This window comes from Clytia hemisphaerica, unplaced genomic scaffold (genome assembly GCF_902728285.1).
Source record: "Clytia hemisphaerica strain Z4C2 unplaced genomic scaffold, Clytia hemisphaerica genome assembly, whole genome shotgun sequence".
Taxonomy (NCBI): domain Eukaryota; kingdom Metazoa; phylum Cnidaria; class Hydrozoa; order Leptothecata; family Clytiidae; genus Clytia; species Clytia hemisphaerica.
Genome location: NW_027103917.1, coordinates 977,896 through 999,904, shown reverse-complemented (window position 1 = coordinate 999,904; position 22,009 = coordinate 977,896). Strand labels below are relative to the sequence as shown.

The 22,009-nt window shown below is 34.5% G+C and overlaps 3 protein-coding genes and 1 long non-coding RNA gene across 4 annotated transcripts; 1 reads left to right on the top strand and 3 right to left on the bottom strand.

Moving 5' to 3' along the window:
• The first annotated feature begins 2,545 nt into the window (after positions 1-2,545).
• Positions 2,546-5,376, top strand: LOC136809352 (golgin subfamily A member 6-like protein 22). The gene is made up of 4 exons (XM_067065871.1): positions 2,546-3,437; positions 3,732-3,951; positions 4,140-4,261; positions 5,084-5,376. Exons 1-4 carry the CDS (start codon positions 2,580-2,582, stop codon positions 5,174-5,176), a joined length of 1,293 nt encoding a protein of 430 aa, XP_066921972.1. The 5' UTR covers positions 2,546-2,579; the 3' UTR covers positions 5,177-5,376.
• A 71-nt stretch (positions 5,377-5,447) lies between these two features.
• On the bottom strand, positions 5,448-10,791 carry LOC136809353 (peroxisomal membrane protein PMP34-like). Its single transcript, XM_067065872.1, has 8 exons — positions 10,599-10,791; positions 10,171-10,237; positions 8,720-8,874; positions 8,327-8,446; positions 7,852-8,012; positions 7,185-7,283; positions 6,866-6,927; positions 5,448-6,037 (listed from the first exon to the last, which is right to left on the bottom strand). The coding sequence occupies exons 1-8, from the start codon at positions 10,744-10,746 to the stop codon at positions 5,887-5,889; spliced, it is 963 nt and encodes a 320-aa protein (XP_066921973.1). The 5' UTR covers positions 10,747-10,791; the 3' UTR covers positions 5,448-5,886.
• Positions 10,792-10,963: 172 nt separating this feature from the next.
• LOC136809351 (zinc transporter ZIP11-like) lies at positions 10,964-14,280 on the bottom strand. Its single transcript, XM_067065870.1, has 9 exons — positions 14,103-14,280; positions 13,933-13,971; positions 13,534-13,695; positions 12,922-13,306; positions 12,629-12,698; positions 12,329-12,427; positions 12,166-12,229; positions 11,908-12,002; positions 10,964-11,629 (listed from the first exon to the last, which is right to left on the bottom strand). The coding sequence occupies exons 1-9, from the start codon at positions 14,220-14,222 to the stop codon at positions 11,551-11,553; spliced, it is 1,113 nt and encodes a 370-aa protein (XP_066921971.1). The 5' UTR covers positions 14,223-14,280; the 3' UTR covers positions 10,964-11,550.
• Positions 14,281-14,574: 294 nt separating this feature from the next.
• LOC136809350 (uncharacterized) lies at positions 14,575-17,521 on the bottom strand. The gene is made up of 2 exons (XR_010846969.1): positions 17,366-17,521; positions 14,575-17,252 (listed from the first exon to the last, which is right to left on the bottom strand). It is a non-coding gene; the product is annotated as an uncharacterized lncRNA (long non-coding RNA).
• Positions 17,522-22,009: the final 4,488 nt, after the last annotated feature.

The window sequence follows — 22,009 nt, the reverse complement described above, 5'->3', positions numbered from 1 at the left end:
TATTCGCAAAATACAAATGAAAATGAGACTTACCTCAGTAATGAACGTATTCTTGAAGAGTTGGGTTGCGGAACTAACCCGTTCATGGGAGATGTGATCACCAGTGAAGGAAGTAGCACCAATACAAGACTTTCCGACGATACCTACCATTATTTACAGAAGAAATTGTCAGATGCAACAGCTTTATTGGCAACCCAAGGTGATCGTGAAAACAGTTTGATCCAGAAACTAGACCAGTCATCTCGAGAATGCCAAGAGTTGCGTAACAAAAATACCTCACTGAAAGCAGAGATTCAAACATTGACTGAAAGGCAAGTAGAGGTCGATCAAAAGTTGGAAGTTGAACGACGCGATAAGATCTCTTTGCAGACCCAAATAGATTCTCTTGAACATGAAATTAAAGAAGAAAAAGAACGGTTTCGGTTGTGCTTTGAAAAACTGAAGGAAGCTGAAAGCAAAATCTTTGGAAGCGATGAATTAGCTAAGAAAATGTACTCCCTTGCAACTGACTCTTGTGCACAATCTGATGTACTAAGAGAGAAGTTGGCTCCCTAGAAACACTAATCGAGACGTGTAAATCGGCAATGTCTAAACTAAGTGAAGAGAAACAAGAGCTTTCTACTAATTACGTGTTGTCGAAACAGAATACGAAGGTTACGAAGGGACCATGCAAGATGCGTTGGCTGATATTGAGCTATTGAAAGATGAAAATGTTAGACAAGAAAATTACATCAACGAAACATTAAACAGGTAATTCTTCTTTGATTATTTATAGGGGGGATGTTAGGACTAATTTTTTAAGCCCATTTGTCAAAAGTTGCCATTTGGTATAAAAAGAAGAAAAATTCATGTAAAAACACTGTGGAACTTTTTTCAAGGTTGCCACGGGTAGGGTGCCACCGCCGCTCCGCCAGCAAAATCGAAATTTCAAAAAATTTTTAAAACATAGCGAAGTGACCCCTCATTTGAAAGGTATTTTCATGCTGATTAAGAAAATCAATATTGTAATGGTAAAAAACACTCTCACAAAAGTAACTTAAGAAAAACGATCAAAAAATTGCGTTTTTAGCAAAATCCTCAAAATTTTGCCAACTGTTGGAAATTACTTTTTTGTACAGTGTTATTCAACCTCATTATATTGATTTTCTTAACAGCATGAAATACCTTTCAAATGAGGGGTCACTTCACTATGTTTTGAAAATTTTTGAAATTTCGATTTTGCTGGCGGAGCCACGGTGCCACCCTGCCCGTGGCAACCTTGAAAAGGGTACCATAGGGTTTTAACATAATTTTTTCTTCTTTTTATACCCAAAGGCAACTTTTGACAAATGGGCTAAGAATTTACGCCATTTTTGCAAAATAACATCCCCCCTATTATTTACCTGAAGGACAGGAAGTATAATAAATGATCGGGTATGGTCCGTTTTAAAATTTCGTTTCTAAATTTTTCGTGATTCTTAAGTAGCTGGTCAAAAGTGAAAGCAAAAAAGAAGAGAATCACAAAACAAATGTAAGTTTATATCAAATGGTGGATGTGAATCGACATCTATATTTTCTCAAGGATCTGAGCGATCGGAAAAAGGAGAAATTATTTATATCTATATCTATAGTTGAATTGCAGCTAGCTTTGAAGCCCATCTTCGGAACTTTTGACGCTTTAAATGAATGAATGCCCCTTACCCTGTCCCCTCGCATGGCTTCACCTGGGCGAAGGTTCTCTCGTTTGTTAAGTGGACCGCTACGAGTGAGAATCAAACCTCACTCGTCGCCCTGTGCGAAAATCAAGGTCAAAGGCCACTATACCACAGTGCCTTGATAACAAGTGGTAGTTTTCAAGAATTGAAAAGAAGGGAGGCGTGTTGAAAATCCATGAGTTTCTTCTCTAAAGCAGACGTTACGACAATGAAATTTTTTATAGATTTCGGGAGATATCAGTGCATTTTGATAGTATGAAAACGTTTGTCAAGCAACAACAGTTAAAAGTGGAAGCTTATCAGAAGAAGCTGGCATCTTATGGTGACGGTGATGGAACACTGAGAGAAAAAGTCAAAACCCTGGAAGGTGAAGTCATCATCGCCAAGAAAGAAATGGAATCACAGTAAGTCAATACTTTCCTCCTCATCTTAAGTGCTTTTTTCGAGAGTGTCCTACGTCTACGAAACCTACTTTCTCTCAAATATTTAATTCAGTTAGAAGGTTATTTATGAGTGTCCATAATCATCGTGATATTGTTATTAGAATCAGGTCCTGTCAAGAAAAGCGTCAATCTATATTCTGAGTAGACGATAATTTAAACCAGGTGTAGAAACAAGATGTAATATAATCTGACATCCAGAAGCACAAGTACTTGAATAAGACTTAGGCGACAACTTTTGGTAAAGTGAAAAAAATGAGGCGCGAAAATCAGTAATCCTTGGCTGTCACTCCCTACCATCACGTTACTTTAACATAACGTAAAACCTTTTTTTATTTAGGGAAAGGTGTGCTCGACTAAAGGTGGACGACCTTCAAAAAACGATCGAATCGTACAAAGGTGACCGAAAGAGTTTGAGAAGAAATACGAATCGCTGCAAGGGGATATGGGGAGAGTGCGAGAGGAGAACATCGCGTTGAAGTTGAAGCAAGATACCATGAAATCACAGGTAGACGATGAGAGGATGAAGGGAGCAGAGGTTAAAATGCAGTTGGAAAGAGAAAGACAACAAAATGAAAATATCCGGGAAGAGCTACGAGAAAGCAACAACAAAACGCGTGAAATTGAAATGAAGCTCGCGGAGGTTTCAGGAAAAGGTGTGTCGTTAGGTAATATGACGGAAGTTTGGGAATCTGAACGCTCCAACTTCAATAAGAGTCGAGAAGATCTGAAAATTGAACTCATGAATGTTCGTAAGATTAAGGAAGAGCTTCAAGTCAAATATGAAAAGAGTGAAAAAGAGTTGGCAGAGTTACAAAGTAAACAAGAGAAACGAGAAAGAGAATTCAAGGAGATTACAGAAGATAGCAACCACCTCAAAGAAAGCATGGACAAAGTTTCAAAAAAGAAAGAGAGCTTGGAGAGCGAGGTAGAGGAGAAAGACATTAAAATAGCGACTTTTTCGAAATCGATCAGTGAGAAGGAAAAGCAAGTGGTCGATCTGGAAGAGAAGTTGAAACATTGTCAAATGATCTTCATGGAAAATGATGAACGTTTCCGAATGGCTGAGAAAAAGTTGAAATTACTTCAAGAACAATGTAACGAAAAACAGATCATGAATGAGAAACTGTGTCAAACCATGACTGAAACACAACAATCACTTGCCGTGGAAACACAAGAGAAACGAGATTTAGAAGAAAGACTTCGTGATCTGAGAGAGGAATACGAAAGACATCGATTGGAGTCTGAACACATTCGCACGAGGCTGACTGAAGAGTTGAAACGAATCAAAGTTATTATTCAGGTAAAATTTGAAAAGCATCGAATCTTTATAGAACCACTGCTCTTGAATATTCAGCAATTTGAAATTGGGAGCTTAGTGTTGGCAAGAAGATTGAAAAACTCTGAAAGCAATCAATGACATTCTTTTAAAATGTACATCTAGAATGTTTCTCGAGTCGAATGCTCTAAAATTAACTATTTTGGATTTGGTTCTACTATAAGGGTGAGCTAGACACTCAGGTTTTCTCGAATCAGTTGCTGGGATATTGTTTACCAATATACATTTATCTCTAGCTTTCGTTTCTTCGTTTCGCAGGGAGAACATGAAGATCGGACGAAAGAGAAACAGGCTCACCAAGAAGCTATCTACAAGTTGAACAATAAACTGAAAGAAATGGCAGACATCATCGATACTGATCGTGATCAAATGATGAAATTGCAAGACCGTGTCTCCATGTTAACCAGCAGGAACGATGATATGGCAAAACAGATCACACGATTGGAAGAAGATATCTTGCACAGAGAGAGGACCATTAGTAAGTTACACGTGAAATGCAAATAATTCTTGAATTTGAAGATTTGTCAAAAGCTTCTTTCCCTAAAAAATTGTTGAAAGGGCCTTTCAGACGAGAGATTTGAACGCATTAAACAAATATTAGAGATTACATCAGTACCCATGTATTGAATATCTTTTCTAATCACTTTTCGCTTGTTTCGTTTTTAGAGGACCTCGAAACATCGAACGCAAAGGAAGGTGAATCATTGGTCAAATATCAAGATCAAGTCAAACGATTAGAAGAAGAACTCAAGCAATCCAACGAAGAATTCGACAAATTTCAAACTGAGGTATATGACAACATTCCTTTAGCGGGATATGATACAAAACTACTGAACGACGCCTAAAAAAACAAGCTTTTCTTTCGAGACAATCTAAAAGAAGCTACATACCTTTCTCGGGTATCTAATAGCCGGGGGGTTGGAATAAGCGGGGGGATTGGAAAAAATCTCAAAACTTAATAAGCGTAGGGAGGGGTTGGAATAAAAATGTCCTAGGTGGAAAATTTTTGAAAATGAGGCTAGTCCCAGCAGAGGAGAACTTTCAAAAACATTTTCCCAAAAATTAATAAGCGGGGGGGGGAGGGTTGTAATAAGAATGTCCTGGGTGGAAAATTTTCGAATAATTAATTAGCGGGTATCAACTGGTATCAATTTCAACAACAAAAAAGAGATTTTAGCAAATGAACACGTAAAATAAGAACCAATACTAACAAAAAGGAAAATTTTAACAAGTTAAAGGTCTATCTACACTGTGATAAAATATTGAATTATTCGAATTTAATTAGCAGTGGGTCTTAATAAGAGCGGGGGGATGGATTTTTTTTCTTTTAACAATTAGCGGGAGGGCGTCTATTCGGGAGACAAGAGTAGACCACGTGCACGCGTTACGGTCCCGCTCCGTAACGAAATTCTTACGTCATTTCTAGCCAATAGTTGACCAATAGAATAACTTCATTTCAATTCGTAGCGAAACGAAGCACGCTACCCGCGGTATTTAGTAAAAAGCTGACACCGATACACAGTATAATAGAAGCTTCACAAATACCCAAAGGTCTTTGGTTTCTTTTCCGTGATGATTATGAAGTTTATTCGTTTATTTTATTCACTTAGGTCCATTTGTTTGAAAAGTTTTGGCGCCAACAACACAAACAATCAATAGTTGAATTACAAGACGAGCTGGACTCCATATCTGCCGAAAAATGATGCTGCTAATGAAGACCGTTAGAAGTGAATAGAACAATGTTTCAAATGTTTGCCAACACACTCACTGTGTTGGAAAATTGGGAAAGTGTCACCACCAGAGAATGATATTTCTCGTTCTAAATTCAAATTGGACTTGAATAGTGCTAGAGCTAGGCAGATAATATGATTTCTTTCAGGTTTTAGTTGTACTTTTAAAAAATGTTGTGAACGAAAGTTGATCGTAAGCTAAATGAGAATAAAAACACACTTTAATTTGTTATTTTGTTCAAAAAGTATTATTTCCCAAGAATTCCTCATTTTAATCGATAAATAAAATTCTAAAACAAAACAAAAAATATAATCTCGTTTGGTAAATTGTAATTTTTTATATAAAAATTTCTAAATTATCGAGTCTATTTGGAAGATCCATTTTTCAAGCAGTCCCATATGCAGTCTGAGTTTGATTTGAATAGTTTCTTTTGAGATTTATACAGGTATATTGTCTAATAGTCCAGTCAAATACCTCAATCGGCAATAAATCAGAGTAAATTAATTTGAATCATGGTATAATTTGAATCATGTTATCTAATGTAATGCATGGGTAGAAATCCAAAAATTTGATACCTACTAATGTTCAATGTATGTAAATGTGTGTGGCGGCCTGAAATCATTTTCCCGCACGTGTTCTAAATCCATATTCCCAATCCGTCTCTATGGTGGTCCAAAAGGTATCAAGGCTTCTTTGATTTTTGGTGAACTTTGAAGACAGTATAAATCAAAGCCATAATTTTTTCGTATGACAAAAACATGAGAGATGCAGTGAGGACAGTTTGGTATAATTTCGATTCCATACCTTTGTATAAGCCGTTGAACCCAGATGTCCTGCAGCAAAAAAAGAAGAGAAAACAAGTGATACTTTTATGGACCTACCTGGTTATGCATTTAACACATTTATAATTGATATCTACGTGACGTGACCATTAAACAATCATTCAGAACACAAATAGTGACGATCTATTTAAATTAGTCGTTTGTTTCTTATAAAAAAACGTTTAGAAACCAAAATTTCATGCTCTTGAAATATTCTTTCATATTCAAGACTTCGTGAGCAAAAAAAAACATCTTGAGTAATTCGGCTAAGAACATTGATGTATGCTTATTAATAGTGATTCTTATAGATAAAGATGCGTTTTTTGAGCCGAAAAAATCTTCTTTTTACCAAAATCTGCTTGAGCCACCTTTTACATACTTTCATGCAAAAAATCAGAAAAAAACAATGATCCAATATATCACGAAGTCCAAAAAACCCGTTTTTTTGCCGTTTTTTGGCACAAATTTGGCCAAAAAAATTATTTTTCGAAAATCGGGCTCCGTCACATTTTGGCCACCACCATTTTGCACCTTTGTACCAAAAATCGAAAGATTCCTATGATTCAACCCTGAGAAAAGTTGCTAACAGACGAACGAACGAACGAACGAACGGACGGACGGACGAACGGACGAACGGACGAACGGACGAACGAACAAACACAGGTTAATTTATAGGACTTCCACCGGGGTAGGTCCAAAAATTCAAAATAATGAATAACATCCCAGAATTCGACGTGTCACGATGGGAGCTCGAGTTTGTCAGATTCTCGGAAAATATTGACAATGATACAGATTGCACACATTTCTTTATTAAAAATGCAGAATATAAAAAAGACTTACCTTAAAACCTCTTCCAATACACTTGACATTGATCCAGACCCGTCGTTACTTCTCCTTTTAGCCTACAAAATCAAAGTAAGAAAAATAAATGAAGAGTTGTATGTACAGAATTTTCTGCCGATTCAACGTCTGGGTTTTACTGAATAATTAATTAAATCATCTCGAACCATCCCATTTTCACCTTTCATATTTTACCGAATTTTGGGCTTCATTCCCTAATGTACAAAGTTCCGTCCAAGGTGGGTTTTCAGGCCATTTTCCCTTGACTAATTAGCAGACAGGTCGAGTTTTCCAAAATGATAGACGAAGAGAAACTTACCCTCAAACGACATTGAATCAATTGTAAGGGGTAAGTGATGACGGTAGCCACTGCTTTCGCAAACCCACCAATAACGAATGATTCGAACGATGATAACGTCTGTGAAAGAAAGGAAAGCTTTGTTCTAGTCTTGACTCAACAATCATAGCTCCCTACATTATTTTTTCCAGTATTATTTTTGTTTCTTTTAACATAGTCTAGTACCTCTGGAGATACCACTTTATCTTACACGAATATTACAAGGCAAAAGTATTAAACGACCTTGAAATTAACACGCAAAAAATTAACACGAATTTTATCTGCTTTTTCAAGGACACCGCCAGGCTGGTTTTAATTAAGAGGATTTTTATTAACACTAAGTTTTTCAATTCGTGTTAATAAAATGACTAGTAATATTCGTGTAATAAGGTAGTTCCCAGCGGGGGAGGGACTATCATATCTATGTTAGTAGTGTTATGTAATATATGTTCGGTAATGCACTTGTCATTTTTTCAAATAAAGAAAAAATAAGGAAGATTGAAATGGAATGAAAGTTGGCAAGAATCCCTGTACAAGATAATGTGAGATGTAAAACCGACCACCGCAATTATATCTAATGTGGGACATCTTTGAAGAAACTTTCGCAAACAGTTGCTAAGGAGATAGAAATTTACAGAGAAGAACTTACAGCTGTTTTGCCTCGTGCTCCTCTAGCTTTCAACACAACTCTTTTCAAAGCTTCGTAAACCATAAAATGAATGGCCGGGTTTCCTGACAAAATAAATGACGCCTCAACGCCATTCCACAAGGCGTGTACGCCCTCCTCTTTTGCTATCTTTCTCATACCATCTGTAGAAAAATACAAAAATACGTTAATAATTAGACCACACTGGTAAATATGATGTGCAAAAAGAAACTAAAATCCATCTTACATATAATTACACTCTATAGTCATTTTATCAACACGAATTGAAATATTTCATGTCAATAAAAACCCCCTTAATCAAAACCAGTCGCTGTTTCTTTGAAAAAGCAGAAAAATTCGTGTTAATTTCAGATCGCGCAAATTTCAAGGCCGTCGAATACTTGCCTAGTAATATTTGTGTAATAAGGTAATCTGATAAGACGCCCAACAAAGATAAGAAGGTAATATCTAGAATTACCGATCAATCCGTTGAATTTTTTCTCAGGTTGTTCTCCTGCTTCGTCTTTCAATACGCCTTGCAACTTCAATCGAGTGTTTGTCACCCACAATGGAGTGGTCATCATAGCATTGATACAACCTGGCCAAGAAAGGGTCAGAGTTATCTCAAAGTTAAGGATCCAAGCAAACATGAGTTATAGCGTAAGAGAATCACATTTTACATACAGAAAAGAGCCCACACCATTTGAGTCTGACATTCCATTTAGTAGTAGACTATTCAAAATTTAAATATTCTTTCTGTTTTCTGTTATTTCTGTTGAAAATGGATTTTTCTGTAAAAGTAACCGCTTGCAATTACTATACGACCCTCGAAACTTAATTTGGAATCGTCATAGCCGAATTTTCTACGAACCTGCTACGTAACCTAGCACCAAATCCCTTCCAACAGATGCTTTCAGCCCGTTCGAGTTGGCGATCATTTTCATGCCATTGAACGAATAGAAGTAAACAAAGTTGGAGCAATACAAACTGGTCAACACGGGACCCAGTCCTCTATACAACGCTTCCCTGAGAAAAAGAAATGAATTATTCTAAAAAAGAGGCTTGGAAATAATTCAGATAGCAGAATAAAAATTTCGCATTCGAAAAAAAATTGGAGAATTTAGTTCAGGTGAAATCCTTTTTTTTTTTACTTGCAGATAATTAGGGGTGGAAATGATTTTTTGGTTGAAAGATGCAATAAGATCTAACTAAGAGAGTATGTGTCATCTTTCAGTTCAGAGTTAGAACATGATATCACACCAAGGTTCTAAAGGTTCCAAAAAGGCTACAAACTCCAGTACTATGGAATTGATAGACTTGTCTCCTTTAACTTAAGTATTCTTGAAATATTTTCAAAAAAAAAATAACAAGTGATACTTTTATGGACCTACCTGGTTATGCATTTAACACATATATAATTGATATCTACGTGAGCATGAACGTTAAACAATCATTCAGAACACAAATAGTGACGATTTATTAAAATTAGTCGTTTGTTTCTTACAAAAAAAACTTTTAGAAACCAAAATTTCATGCTCTTGAAATATTCTTTCATATTCAAGACTTCGTGAGCATAAAAAGACATCGATCTCATCAAAAAATTGAGTAATTTGGCTAAGAACATTGATGTATGCTTATTAATAGTGATTCTTATAGATAAAGATGCGTTTTTTTGAGCTGAAAAGTTTTTATACAAAAATCTGCTTGACCCATCTTTTACCTACTTTCATGCAAAAAATCATTCCAATTTTTCACACAAAGTCCAAAAAACCCGCTTTTTAGCCGTTTTTGGGCCCAAATTTGCCCAAAAACATTTTTTTTCTTTGAAAATCGGGCTCAGTCACATTCGAGGGTTTATAGTTATGCATCTTTGTGCAAAAAATCATAAAGAATAAAAGAGCCAATCTTGTAAAAAGCTAAAGACATAAAGAAATTGAGTAATTTAAGAACATTGATGTATGCTTATTAATAGTGATTCTTATAGATAAACATGCGTTTTTTAAGCCAAATAATTTTTTTTGCAAAAATCTGCTAGAGCCATCTTTTACCTATGATTTTTACCTTCATGCAAAAAATCAAAAAAATTTAATGATCCAATTTTTCACAAAGCCCAAATTTGCCCAAAATTTTTTGTTTCGAAAATCGGGCTCCGTCACATTTTGGCCACCACCGTTTTGCACATTTGTACCAAAAATCAAATGATTCCTATGATTCAATCTCGAGAAAAGCTGGTAACGAGGACGGGCGGACGGACGAACGGACAGAGGTGAATTTATAGGACCTCCACCCCACCGGGGTAGGTCCAAAAAGATTTTTTCTTACACCCCTTCTTCATCAGCCAATTTCTTCATAGCTTGAAGTGGACCCACTGCTTTCAATTTCTCATCCGCTGAATAAGTGGAAAGAAAAGAAATTCATTACCATCATATGCTTAAGTTGTTGGGCCGAACGATTCTAACCAAGAATTCCTTCGGAGCACCAGTTTCTTTTTTCCATCATAAACTGTCCTCGTGCACATTAAACATTCTTTACAGACTATCATATCAGGAAATCAATACTTCTAGAAAATGATCACGAATCAGCATGTAAAAAGTCTTCAAAGTCTTTCAGAATCAAATTTTTTATCCAATTCGTCAGTATCACACTGGAAAAGGGTCACCTAAATCTAAAAAGTTGCATGATATGATATTACACAATTCAAGTCGTTGCAGTGGTGCATATTCTAGATAATCATTCATCGATGAACATACCTTGGAATCTAGTTCTGACGATATCCAGTGGATAGAATGTGGACATTCCGACAACACTTCCTGTGGCTCCAGCAATGGCATGCACCAAATTGCTGTAGGAAAGCAAGTCTTCAAGAAGTCCATTCTGTCCTGACGCTGAGGAGGACATTGTGTTGTCTTTTATTTAGTACTGAAGTATAAGGTTTTTTTCACCTGGAAGAATAACAGAATGTCAATAAAGTCTCTCAGTGTTTACAAAGACGTTACAGCCGTTAAGTTGACGTGATCAAAACGAAGGTCTACTAGGACACTAGGTTGCGTATACAATGGTCATTTTATCGTGAATGGGAAACTGTGAACAAAAAATAAAATTTGAACATGCAAAGTTCCTTTTTGACATGCATAATATAAATATTATCGTAAATCGCTTTCTCAAGCTAAAAAACTATAAAAATTGCACACCATCACTAACACTCCGCACCAATATCCTAAATACATGAAAATATTATGATAATATAATTCTGTAAATCTAACTCTCATTGAACCTAGAGAACTTCTAAAGAGTTGTGAAAAATTGAAATTCAAAATAGCTACTGTAGAATACAATATATTAATTAAGAAAGTAAAAAATAAAATAGGAAATTATAATATTTTCTGACTAATATCAGTACTAATTTATATGCCTAAAGAGGTCAAACAGAACTAAAACCTAATGATACACCCAAAATCATAACAAAAATATATAGAATACGTCTTCAAGGGTATCAATCAGCGGGTCAGAAGTTTTGACTTAAAAATCAGTTTTCAAAGCCTTGATAAAAGGCCATAATTTGAAAAAGGCAGAATAGTGTCCGATGGAAGAGCCAAAAAGGTCACTTTTTGTAGTTCTATTCTCCTAAAAAGGCTGTTTTTCATGTAGAGAAAAATCAATTTGAACAAAATCTATAATATAAAATGAAAACAGGACAGTTGATTAACCAAGAGCAACATCAAGTGACATCATGACGATGAATCCAAGCATTGTGCCCCAGGATGCATAGCGACCATTGCCACTATGAGGAACAAAAATAAAATCATCTATAAATGATGAAGTATGAAATGAGGTCATAATGATCAACCTCAAGCGTTCTGTTAACAAAAGTTTCGTAAATGGCAAGAAATTTTCGACGTCATGAAAATGAGATAATAGGGTTAGTATCGATTTGACATACATATGGGACAAATAACTTTTTAAGAGCTCACAACAAGAGAGAGGAAGTCCAGTGAAGGAAGATGCTGGGATTAGATAAACAAAAGTACAAGAAAATAAAACTGGGAAATGGTGTCTTACCACATGTTAGCTTCAGGGATGATGTCATCTACCACCACATATATCATTGCTCCTGCCGCAAACGCTAGAGCGTATGGAAGAATCGGCTCTGCTACCTGCATAATGGAACAACATTTTATGGTACCTCTAGCAGTTATAAAAAGTAATAAACACCAATTAAATAAAAACGAGTACTGAAATAATCGATTCTTGTCATAAAACAAATTATAAAACGTTTTTGCGATGAACTAGCACGGAATGAATTAAATACTTTCTTACCACCACAACTAAAGAACCTAGAACACCGAAGATGGGTTCCACCATTCCACTAAGTTGACCATACCTGAAAAGAGAAAAGGAAATATTTTGAAACATTTCACTTCAACATTTTTGTGCGAATGTCAAAGTCACAACTCATAGATCATAATGGAAGGTCGCTCACCAGAAGCTTTTCAAAGGCGAATAACCAGCTGCACATAAAGGAACACTGACTGCCATTCCCTCAGGGAAGTTTTGTACTCCAATACCGATAGCCAGACTCCTTAAATGAAAACAAACTTATATATGAAACAGACAATGGAAATCGAAGATAAGCAGAAGATTCATCATTATACAAAAATTCAAATTAAAACATTTTTTAATGGCTCACTTGACTTTTACATATAAAATGGCCATTTGTAGACTTAACAATTTAGGACTTTTAGAAAAGATACGGTAAAATGCCAAAGCTGGCTGAACATACCTGGCAGATGAAAAGGTTGCTGAGCTAGATGATCCAATGGCACCAAATGCAACTCCCACTGCCAAACCCTCTAAGATAAACAACCGTAATAATCATTAATAGTCATGGAGCCAGTGTCAAAGTCAATGATGTCATATCTTTAGCAATCACCAGGCTAAAGTTAAGGTATTTTCGCTGTGAACCTTGAAACTTATGGTTAATTTGTGTGCTGTTTAAGAAAGATCCTGCGCGGAAAAGAATTATTGAACGAAGATGAAGTGCTAAAGAGGGTAAGACATGATAATTAGCAGTACCTGGAATATTATGAACAGTAATTGCAATGATTAATAACAACATTCTTTTCCAACTTTCATATCGAGCTTTTCTCTCTGCAGCTTCTATTGCTTTCTTTTCTTCTCGGGATTCAATTTGATATTCAAGCACCATTTCTGGTTTGTCGGGTGCATTCTTACGGTTTCGAATTTTCAATTGTATAGAGTCCGTCAGTGAGACTTTATCCCCATTCTCAACGGATGTAATCAGCTCAGGGTCACTGGTTGCTGGCGACTGTTGATCTATTTCTCGAGAAGGCTCTTCACTGACGATAGATGCCAGTGTAGGATTATTATCACTATTTTTATCTTCATACTTTTTACGTTGATTATACATCGCAAGAGCTACTGATGGGTCTTCTGTGGCCTTTTAGAAAGAAGTGAAAGCTGAATTAGAGATACCATGGCAGTTTCCTCTCCTGGAGGTTGTTTCGAAAAAGGTTAAAAGACGACAAGACTATTTGAAAAAATTAGCGACCGGGAAAAGAGTTATATCTAAAAAGTCTTAAAATCAACAAGAAAAACATTTTTTTTAATGAACAGTTAGTTAGATAGTTAAATTAGTTAGTTAGTTAGTTAAATGAACAAACTTACAAATTTGGGAATACAAATATCAGATATAAAAACAAAAACACCACCAAGAAAGAAGCCAACAGCCACAGGAGCAAATGCACCCTTTTCACCATAGGTACCAGATTTTTCAGCCATGTCGATAGCGGGTGCTAACAATGACCAATATGAAGCTGCCGTCATCACCTAAGGAAATTAAGTTTATCTTTTGATCTTTGTGCTTTAGAATAAGAGGGTAAAAAGAAGAATTTAACATTCAAGTTAATGTAATAGTGGCGATAAGGTAGGGACATGATGTTAATTGATACAGCTCAACCACCAATTAATTAAAGATATTTATAAAGATCAAAATTCTTGAAAATACTCTTGAGAATATATATATGAAAAGCAAATTATATGTATAATATGAAAACATATACTTACACCAGCAGCGAATCCCAAACTTGTGTCCAAAATCTTTCTCTAAAAATTGATAAGAAAGGATTATGAATAAGAAAAGTTATTCTTTCCTCACCGGTTATGGAAGGACAAGAATCTTTTTTCGTAATTAAATTGAACGCGACACAGGTACAAGATGAGAAAAATTGTTATACTTTTCCATTAAAGCGACGATGTCCAAAGATAAAGACCATGGCTGAACCAGCAGCTGTCAGTCCCCATGTCAAAAGTGTCCCCAAGAAGGCTTGTAACACTTTGTTTTCACCCTCAATCATTTTGATAGTTAGTTTTTTTTATTTCCGTTTTATTTTGGTAGTACGCATTATCTAAAAAATAAATGAATTTGCTTTTAAGGTGAAAGGCGTTTTGTGACTTTTTACTATTTCCGAAAAGAGGGGTTTATGAGCTTTCAGTAAATCGCTATAGAGAAACTGAAATATTTCAGTAAAAATGTTTTACTTAAAGAAAATTGACATAATGTCAAAAATTGGACAAAAATATGTCATTTTTAGAGATTGGGTCAAGCATGAAATAAAAAATAACTAAAACTATTTTTAAAAAGCCTAAAGTGCAAAAGACATTGAGGATTAAGCAAGACTAAAAGTAAAAGCAAGCAAGAAAAAAGTGAATAGTTTAAAACATTTTTTAGAACTAAAATTAAATTATGCTAGCAAGTAATAATGAAAAAACTAGTTTGTCACGTGTGAAACCATAAAGACTGAAAAGTTAGTATGAAACCCAGTTCGCTTTGTTTGACCAAAAAGACCTTGAAGATGTGAAACTTTTTTAAAACTCAGCCATTAATTAAAACGTGTTAATTGACGATTTAGTATTAAATTCAGCAACGTGTACTGTATATATAGCTTATTTTTCATTAGAACCATAAGTTTAAGAGCATTTAGGCTGAAAATCGGCAAAAATCTTAAGAGCATCATAAGAATATGGCCAGACTCAGCTCAGAAAAGAATTTGTAAGGGTCGTGTCAAGAACAGACTTGATTTTCCCAGTTTTTGGTGTTTCTAAATTCGACATAAGGACTTTTAGTGTTATGAAAATTAAGAACATGTTTAAGAAATTGTTCGTTAGGCTGGAAACCACCCAAGTGACAACATTTAGTAGGTTCTCTAATAAAATAAATACTAATTATATTTAGGTAAATAAATTGGCAGTGATAAGTAGAGAGGGTTTAAGATAACTAGCTATTTCAGGCTATGTCTGTTGATTATTCTGAGAAAAGATTCATGAATAAGGTCATCAAACAAATCAGAACAAATTTTGAAAAAAGAGAAGAATTAAATGCCAAAGCTGTTAAAAAGCACACGACTGTTTTTTTATGAGACTGCCTACTACCTACCAACAAATGAAAACTAGCAGGTTAACTTTTTAATTATTTTTATATACAAAATATAAACGAACTAGAAACTATTTGAAAGAAAAATGAATTGAAAAAGTTGAAAAAGGCGCTTAAACAAAATGAAACTGAAGTTAAAAACTATTCTTAAATAAAAAAGTGTGCATAATGATCTAGGTTGGACTTAAAAAATCGTTGCTTTGCTGTCACCCGACCTGCCCTACATCGAAACCTGCCGACCCGAAAAATTTTATTGCCATTTTCGTAAAGAAGATTTTTTTCCTTCAAAAACTTCAAAGTATATAAAATCAAAACTCGTATCTTGTTTGTCTCAACACTCAAGCATAAGAATCGTAAATTCCCTGCTAGCACTTCTGTTTTTTATTCAAAATTACCTAAATGTAAACAAAATGTTAACCCTTCCATGGACGAAAATTTCATAAATCGCCAAAATAAAAATAAATTCCGACCGACCGACCCAGCTCCAAAATCTAGGGTCGGGTGACGGCAAACCAACAATTTTTCAAGCCAAGCCCTATTCTAAACTTTAAATATTACCAAAACATTGTTAATAAAAAACTACAAATAAGCATTTTAGTGAAGATAAATTGGGACTAGTCAACCAGCTGCTCAATAATAAAATTGCAGTTGACTTGCATATTTGAGCTTAAAAAAAATCTCCAACAATGGTTAGCCCCAAATTGAAAACTTCTATTTTTAGTATTAAATACTAAATCCTCTATTTCTAAATTTATTAATTACAAAATATTTATTAAAATATCTACTAGATAAACGAAATCAAACAACCACAATTATATTTTACATTATAATTATTAAAAATGATTACAAAATCGGAAAATCAGTTATACCTAGTTGCTAATTCTAATAGTAAGCTATATGGGAATGAGATTTTTTAAATCCTTGCCACTGGTCTGAATCTAAATTTTTACAAAGTATAAAATCAAGATCTAAAAAGTTTCTTGCAGGAGCTTTTGCTCAATAAATTGTAAAATTGTAAAATTGTTGACACTTAAGGATTTTGGATCAATCATTTAACATGAGGCAATAAACCTTGAAGAAACTTTTCATCAACAAATTGTTATGATAGAACCAACTTTGTAACGAGCATCAATAAAAAAGTACAATTCCGCACTTCTTCACTTTGAACCTCCTTTTTTATATATTCTTCAATTCTTTCTAAAAAAAGGTACAGGTAATTTTGAATTAGTTTAGTTAATCTATTGATTTTTCTTTAAGTGCTTTTGATAATTGATTGTAAATTGTGATTTTGTTATCAAGCAAAGTTATATTACAGTACAAACTACCCAACTATGTGCAGGGGTATATGCCCATCATCGCCAAACTCTGGATAATCTTCATTTAGGTCATCCATAACAAGGCGATCATCACCTGTGTCATCCATTTGGATCTCCGAAGGAATGGTAGTAATCACTGTGTCATCTTCTGCAAAGTATGCCATGTTGACTTCATCTAAGCCTCTTTCCACAATAACTGTCATGAAGTGGAAAAATGATAAAATGACATATCCAAAGAATGATTCCAGGAGACCAACAAATAGAAAGAGAGCCATTTCTGCATACTCTCCAAGAGAAAGGGTGATACCAAATGAAATAAGATTCAGGAAAGCCATTACAAAACCCCATATAGCTGCAACAAAGACGACAACTCGTAATTCATATTTGCGCAGGAGTGAAACATAGAGCAGAAATGATGAAATGAACAGATCAATACATCCAATGACAATGATTGCAAATGCAGAATCTGTGTAAAGTTCATCATGTGGCGATTCCATAGATATATTAAAAGATGAAGTGCTGTTGCTTGATGTTGAATTTACATTATTTGTGATTGTCTTTTTTTGCTCATCAAAGTGATAATGTAATTCAAGGTATGTTCTAATTGAAAAATCAATTATCTCGTAAAACCCAAAGATCTAAAGGAATAAGAAAAAAAAGAATAAATATCTGATGATGATGAAAATCAATCTGAATTTGTAATGGTTTAATATAATAAAAATGATAAAAAGATTACAAATTACAAACTTACAATGTCAAAGATTGAAATTATAACAACTGCTGTGCGAAGTTCGCAACACCCAAAGAAAGATCTCATGAATTTCATCCTCATCTTTTATTATCTAAAATATAAGACACTGTTAGTCCCAATCAGCAATTTTGTTAAAATACTGATAATATTGTAACAGAAAACAACAAAAAAGAGCAAAATTTCTTTCACTTGCAAAGCAGTTCAACTTTTAAAAATATATGAAATTTTCATGTTACTTCTTCATCTTCCAAAAATTTTGGAAGATATCCTCTCTTATAAAGATGCTTACCCCTGGATATCGTATTTTTTACTTGAAAAGACACTTTACCTCCTGGATATCTAATATAGTCAACCGGGGGGAGGGGGAGGGGGCAGAGACTATTTCTGGAAAAGCCCAATTGACCAAAAATATACACCATCATGAATTTTACTCTAGATCTGCAGAGAAACCAACTTTTTCAGCTATTCTTGACATGGGGGCAGAGAAAAAAATCCTGAAAATGTTATTTCTATCACTAAAAGTCTCCAGTAAACCACTTTAAATCAAAAGTTTGCATCAAAAAAGTGCTTCCAAACTCTAAAGTTCTCTAAAGCAATGCATAAGATTTTTAGGGTGAAAGTCCTAATTAGATTTGTTCAAACCCCTACAACATTTCTGTCAAGTCTTTGGCCTTGATTAACTTTTTTGTTTTCATTCAAAATGACTGGACGCTGATCGAAGAATTAGAGAACGCCCACTGCCTAACCGCCTATTGCCCGATGGGATTAACAAATAACGAGTGTGTAACTTGCCACGCGAGTGACGTCAAACGCTCCATTGTTTTGCCACTAATTTGTTCTTCTTTGTTCCAGACACTTGCGTGTGTTCCAATACTGACCTTAATATACCCTGGACCAAGTTTCTTAATCCCGGCCAAGCAAAATCTTTGATTGGGGATTTTTGAAAAGTTTTACTGTTATCCTAATGATGGCGGCGGCACTACTGAATAGTGGTGTAAATGCATCGAGAGTGCTAGATCTACTTTCCCTCCAAAACTTTTGATGATGTACATAGCACCATTAGACGTTAATTTTTAACACTGCTTCAAAAAAAAACTTCGATCAAAGATGGCAGATAAAGCTTGGTCCAGGGATATATAATTATAAAGGTCAGTGGTTCCACTACAGATTTTTTTCATATTTCAATTAAAAAGCCTACTCGGTGCAAAATCGAATTCGTGTATTTTATAATTTCCCGCTTGCATTGACTCAAATTAATGACTTTGGAGGTGAAATTGTGGCCGAATTGCCATCCCATGATTTGTCAGATAGTCCCAAGTTAGAGCAGTTGACGGTAAGCTGTATACACTGCAAATTGAGCTTAATTGCAAATAATTCCAATTAAATTTAGAAAATCAAATTTTAACACCTAGCACAGGGGGTTTATTTTAAGAACAAGCGTCATAATGAAATGGTCTAGATAAATAAAATCTCACTTACTTTAATTCATGATTTATTTATGTTATAAAAGCCCTGTCTTAATAAGTAAATATTTTAAAGGAAAAAGATTTTAATTTTTAAAACCCCGGGTTTTTCTCTCTTTTGCTAACTGTACAACTCTAATCCGAGGCTAAACCCGACTGCAGTTTTCCTACCATTTCTTGGCAGTAAAGCTCCAAAGCTCTAAAAGAGCATCTAGTACACGAAAGCCAGAATATGATTCTTCAACAGGAATCAAAACTAACTACAATCATAAACATCAATTTTGTCAGACTTAACAAAGTTTTCTGTTAACAAACTTTAAACAAACTTGTAAAATAGTCTTCAATCAAAATTCATCATCTTATCGCATCTAAGTTCTACCATTTTAAAACTTTAAAAATAACTGTCCGTTAGCTAGAGGATTAGGAACAGACAGTTGCTTGAGATTTGGTTAGTTGAAGATAATTATAGTGCCTAACAAACCTTTTCACCTTTTCATCCACCATCATCTTGAATTGTATGCAAAATTACAGGAACGAAAAAGTTGTGGTTGGATTTAGTTGGAAAATATGCAAAACATATATGCAAATTTACACAAAGATTAAAAAGACATCCATGCATCTTATAGTTATACCATGCATCTTATAGTTATAAAGAAATATTATAACCATTAGAACAATAAAAGATAGAATTTGTTAATCCAAACAGAAATATTTACAGAACAACAAAAGCCTTTTAGAAATTTGTTCTTAAAAACATAGCATATTCTGTTTTCATGCCATTAAAAAATTCCACGAAGTACACACATCAAACTTTCAAAACACGCAAAGTGAAAGCAGTAATTATGACGTCACACATTCTTTCCCGTGCAAGAAAATGTTTTGATATACAAGTTCTTAATAAGGGCAACACGTTAGTAAAAGCCACTGTAAATCAGGAAGTTCAGAGCAATGTTTTGGTTTGATCATTTGGTGGTTCTATTCCCAGGAGAATAATTTTACCGTCAGCCAAATAAGGATTATTTTTGTACCTTTTCTGGTGAATCTCCAGCTTGATTTTATGTCTAATGTTATAGTTTTTTGAAGTGCTTGTTCAAAGAGATGAGCGAATATAATTATTTTTAGTTTTCAAGAGAAGAGAATTTAATCTTTCTTCTACAAAATCACACTTCAATATAATGCCAATAATGTATGTAAGTTTTATATAGTAGGGGGAAATTTGTTTGTTTTTTTGAGGTCGCTGAATGTTTTTAGTCAAAGCACATGTTACACATTTTTGGAAAGCTAAGGGGTAGGGGAATCAAAATAACTTGGGTGCTGATTTTTTTTTTGGACACTTTGGTGTGATTTTCGGACAAATATGGCAGTCTCAGGCAAAACTCATAGGATCAAAAATTAATGAAAATTTTATCTTGAGAAAACGGAGGCCTGTTGTATATTTTTGGAAAAAGCTCTCAAAAAAATAAGATTGGAGATATATTGCAACAAGTATAGGTGATTTCTGTACCTAACTCAAGATATTTAAGCTCCAAAAAGCGCAAAACTGGACAAAACAGCTGTTTTTAAGGGTTGAATATCTTGAGCTAGGTACAGAAATCACCTATACTTGCAATATATCTCTGATCTTAATTTGTTGAGAGCTTCCCAAAAATATACAACAGGTCTCCGTTTCCTCAACTTAAAATTTTAATTAATTTTTTACCCTATGATTTTTGCCCGAGACCGTCATATTTGTCCCAAAATCACACCAAAGTGTCCAAAAAAATTTGGCACCCAAGTTATTTTGATTCCCCTACCCCTTAGCTCTCCGAAAATGTATGTAGGTTTTGCATATTTTCAATACAATCTCACAACGGCAATTCGGCCACCATTATTTTTGTATACTTAATTCTCGAGAAGGTCTTCAGAAAGCTGCAGAAACTCTTGATAATTTTTTTTCGAAATTCGGTTTGACAATAAATGTCTCCAAAACTGAAACTATGATAATTAATTGCAACACAGAATATCCTCAGTCAATCGTAACTCTAAGAGGAATGATTCTGAAAAATGTCGTTGAATTCAGATATCTTGGCTCGGTTATCAAGTATGATGAACCCAACACAGGCGACTCCGAAATTAACCAGCGCATACAAATATCTCAATCGAAATTTGCTGAAATGTCAAATCTATTACAAAATTTCACGATAAATTTAAGAATCAGAGTCATGTTCTTGAATAGTTTTGTGCGTAGTCGTTTGTGTTATTCTTGTCAGAATTGGAATCTTACTCGATATCAGTATGATCGTTTGAACGTGGCATATAGAGTATTTTTGAGGCGTATGGTTTGTGGTGGCTTTCGCTTTTGTGACGAGAGCAATGGTGATTTTAGATATGTTATTAAAGTCTGTCCAGATATAATTGGCATTGGAAACAAGAATGCCTGTAACTTTTGATAGTCAGATATAATTATGGAAATTTTTTTTGCTTGTTTTAGAGAGTCAAAGGTGCTGTATTTGAATGTATTTTTGGCTGAAAAATTCGCGATTTTAAGCGATTAAATTTGCGATTGCAAAAAATGAACTTTTTTTCTACTTATGCTATAACGTTCATTTTTACACCAGTGGTAGTTCAACCTTAGGTTAAGAAGTTTGTTAAATTTCAAGGCAAACAGAAAAGTCCTTCAGAAGATGTGATACCCGAAATACCCCTTGGTAGCACTTTTCTGTGAAAAATCAAATCTTCAACTTCAACAAAGTCACTTCTCAATCAGGTATTGACTGATAATGAAAATGTTTCAATAGACCAAATTATGTAATATTTCCCTAGGCGAGAAACTTGGTAGATTGACTTAAAACCAATTCACTGAACTTGGTTCTAGGTCCAATCTTTTTTCTAGAAATAGATTTTGATTGTAAAATTTATATATATATATAATTCAATATGGCGGATGGAAAGGCGAAAAGGTCTATTTTATTTTGCTGAATCAGTCTATAGACCAATTCTGTGTGACGTCATTTCCACCCACAATCAGTCATTTTTCTAAGCAGTTTATGTGTTTTTTCATAAACATTGCACTTATTATGAGCATAATAATACAAGGGCTATGCATGTTAGCCTCCACTTATGCAAGTTACCCAACTTCACAGTATGTCACTCCAAAACATGTCATATTATATACCATTTTTTTGCTGACGACAACATCCGA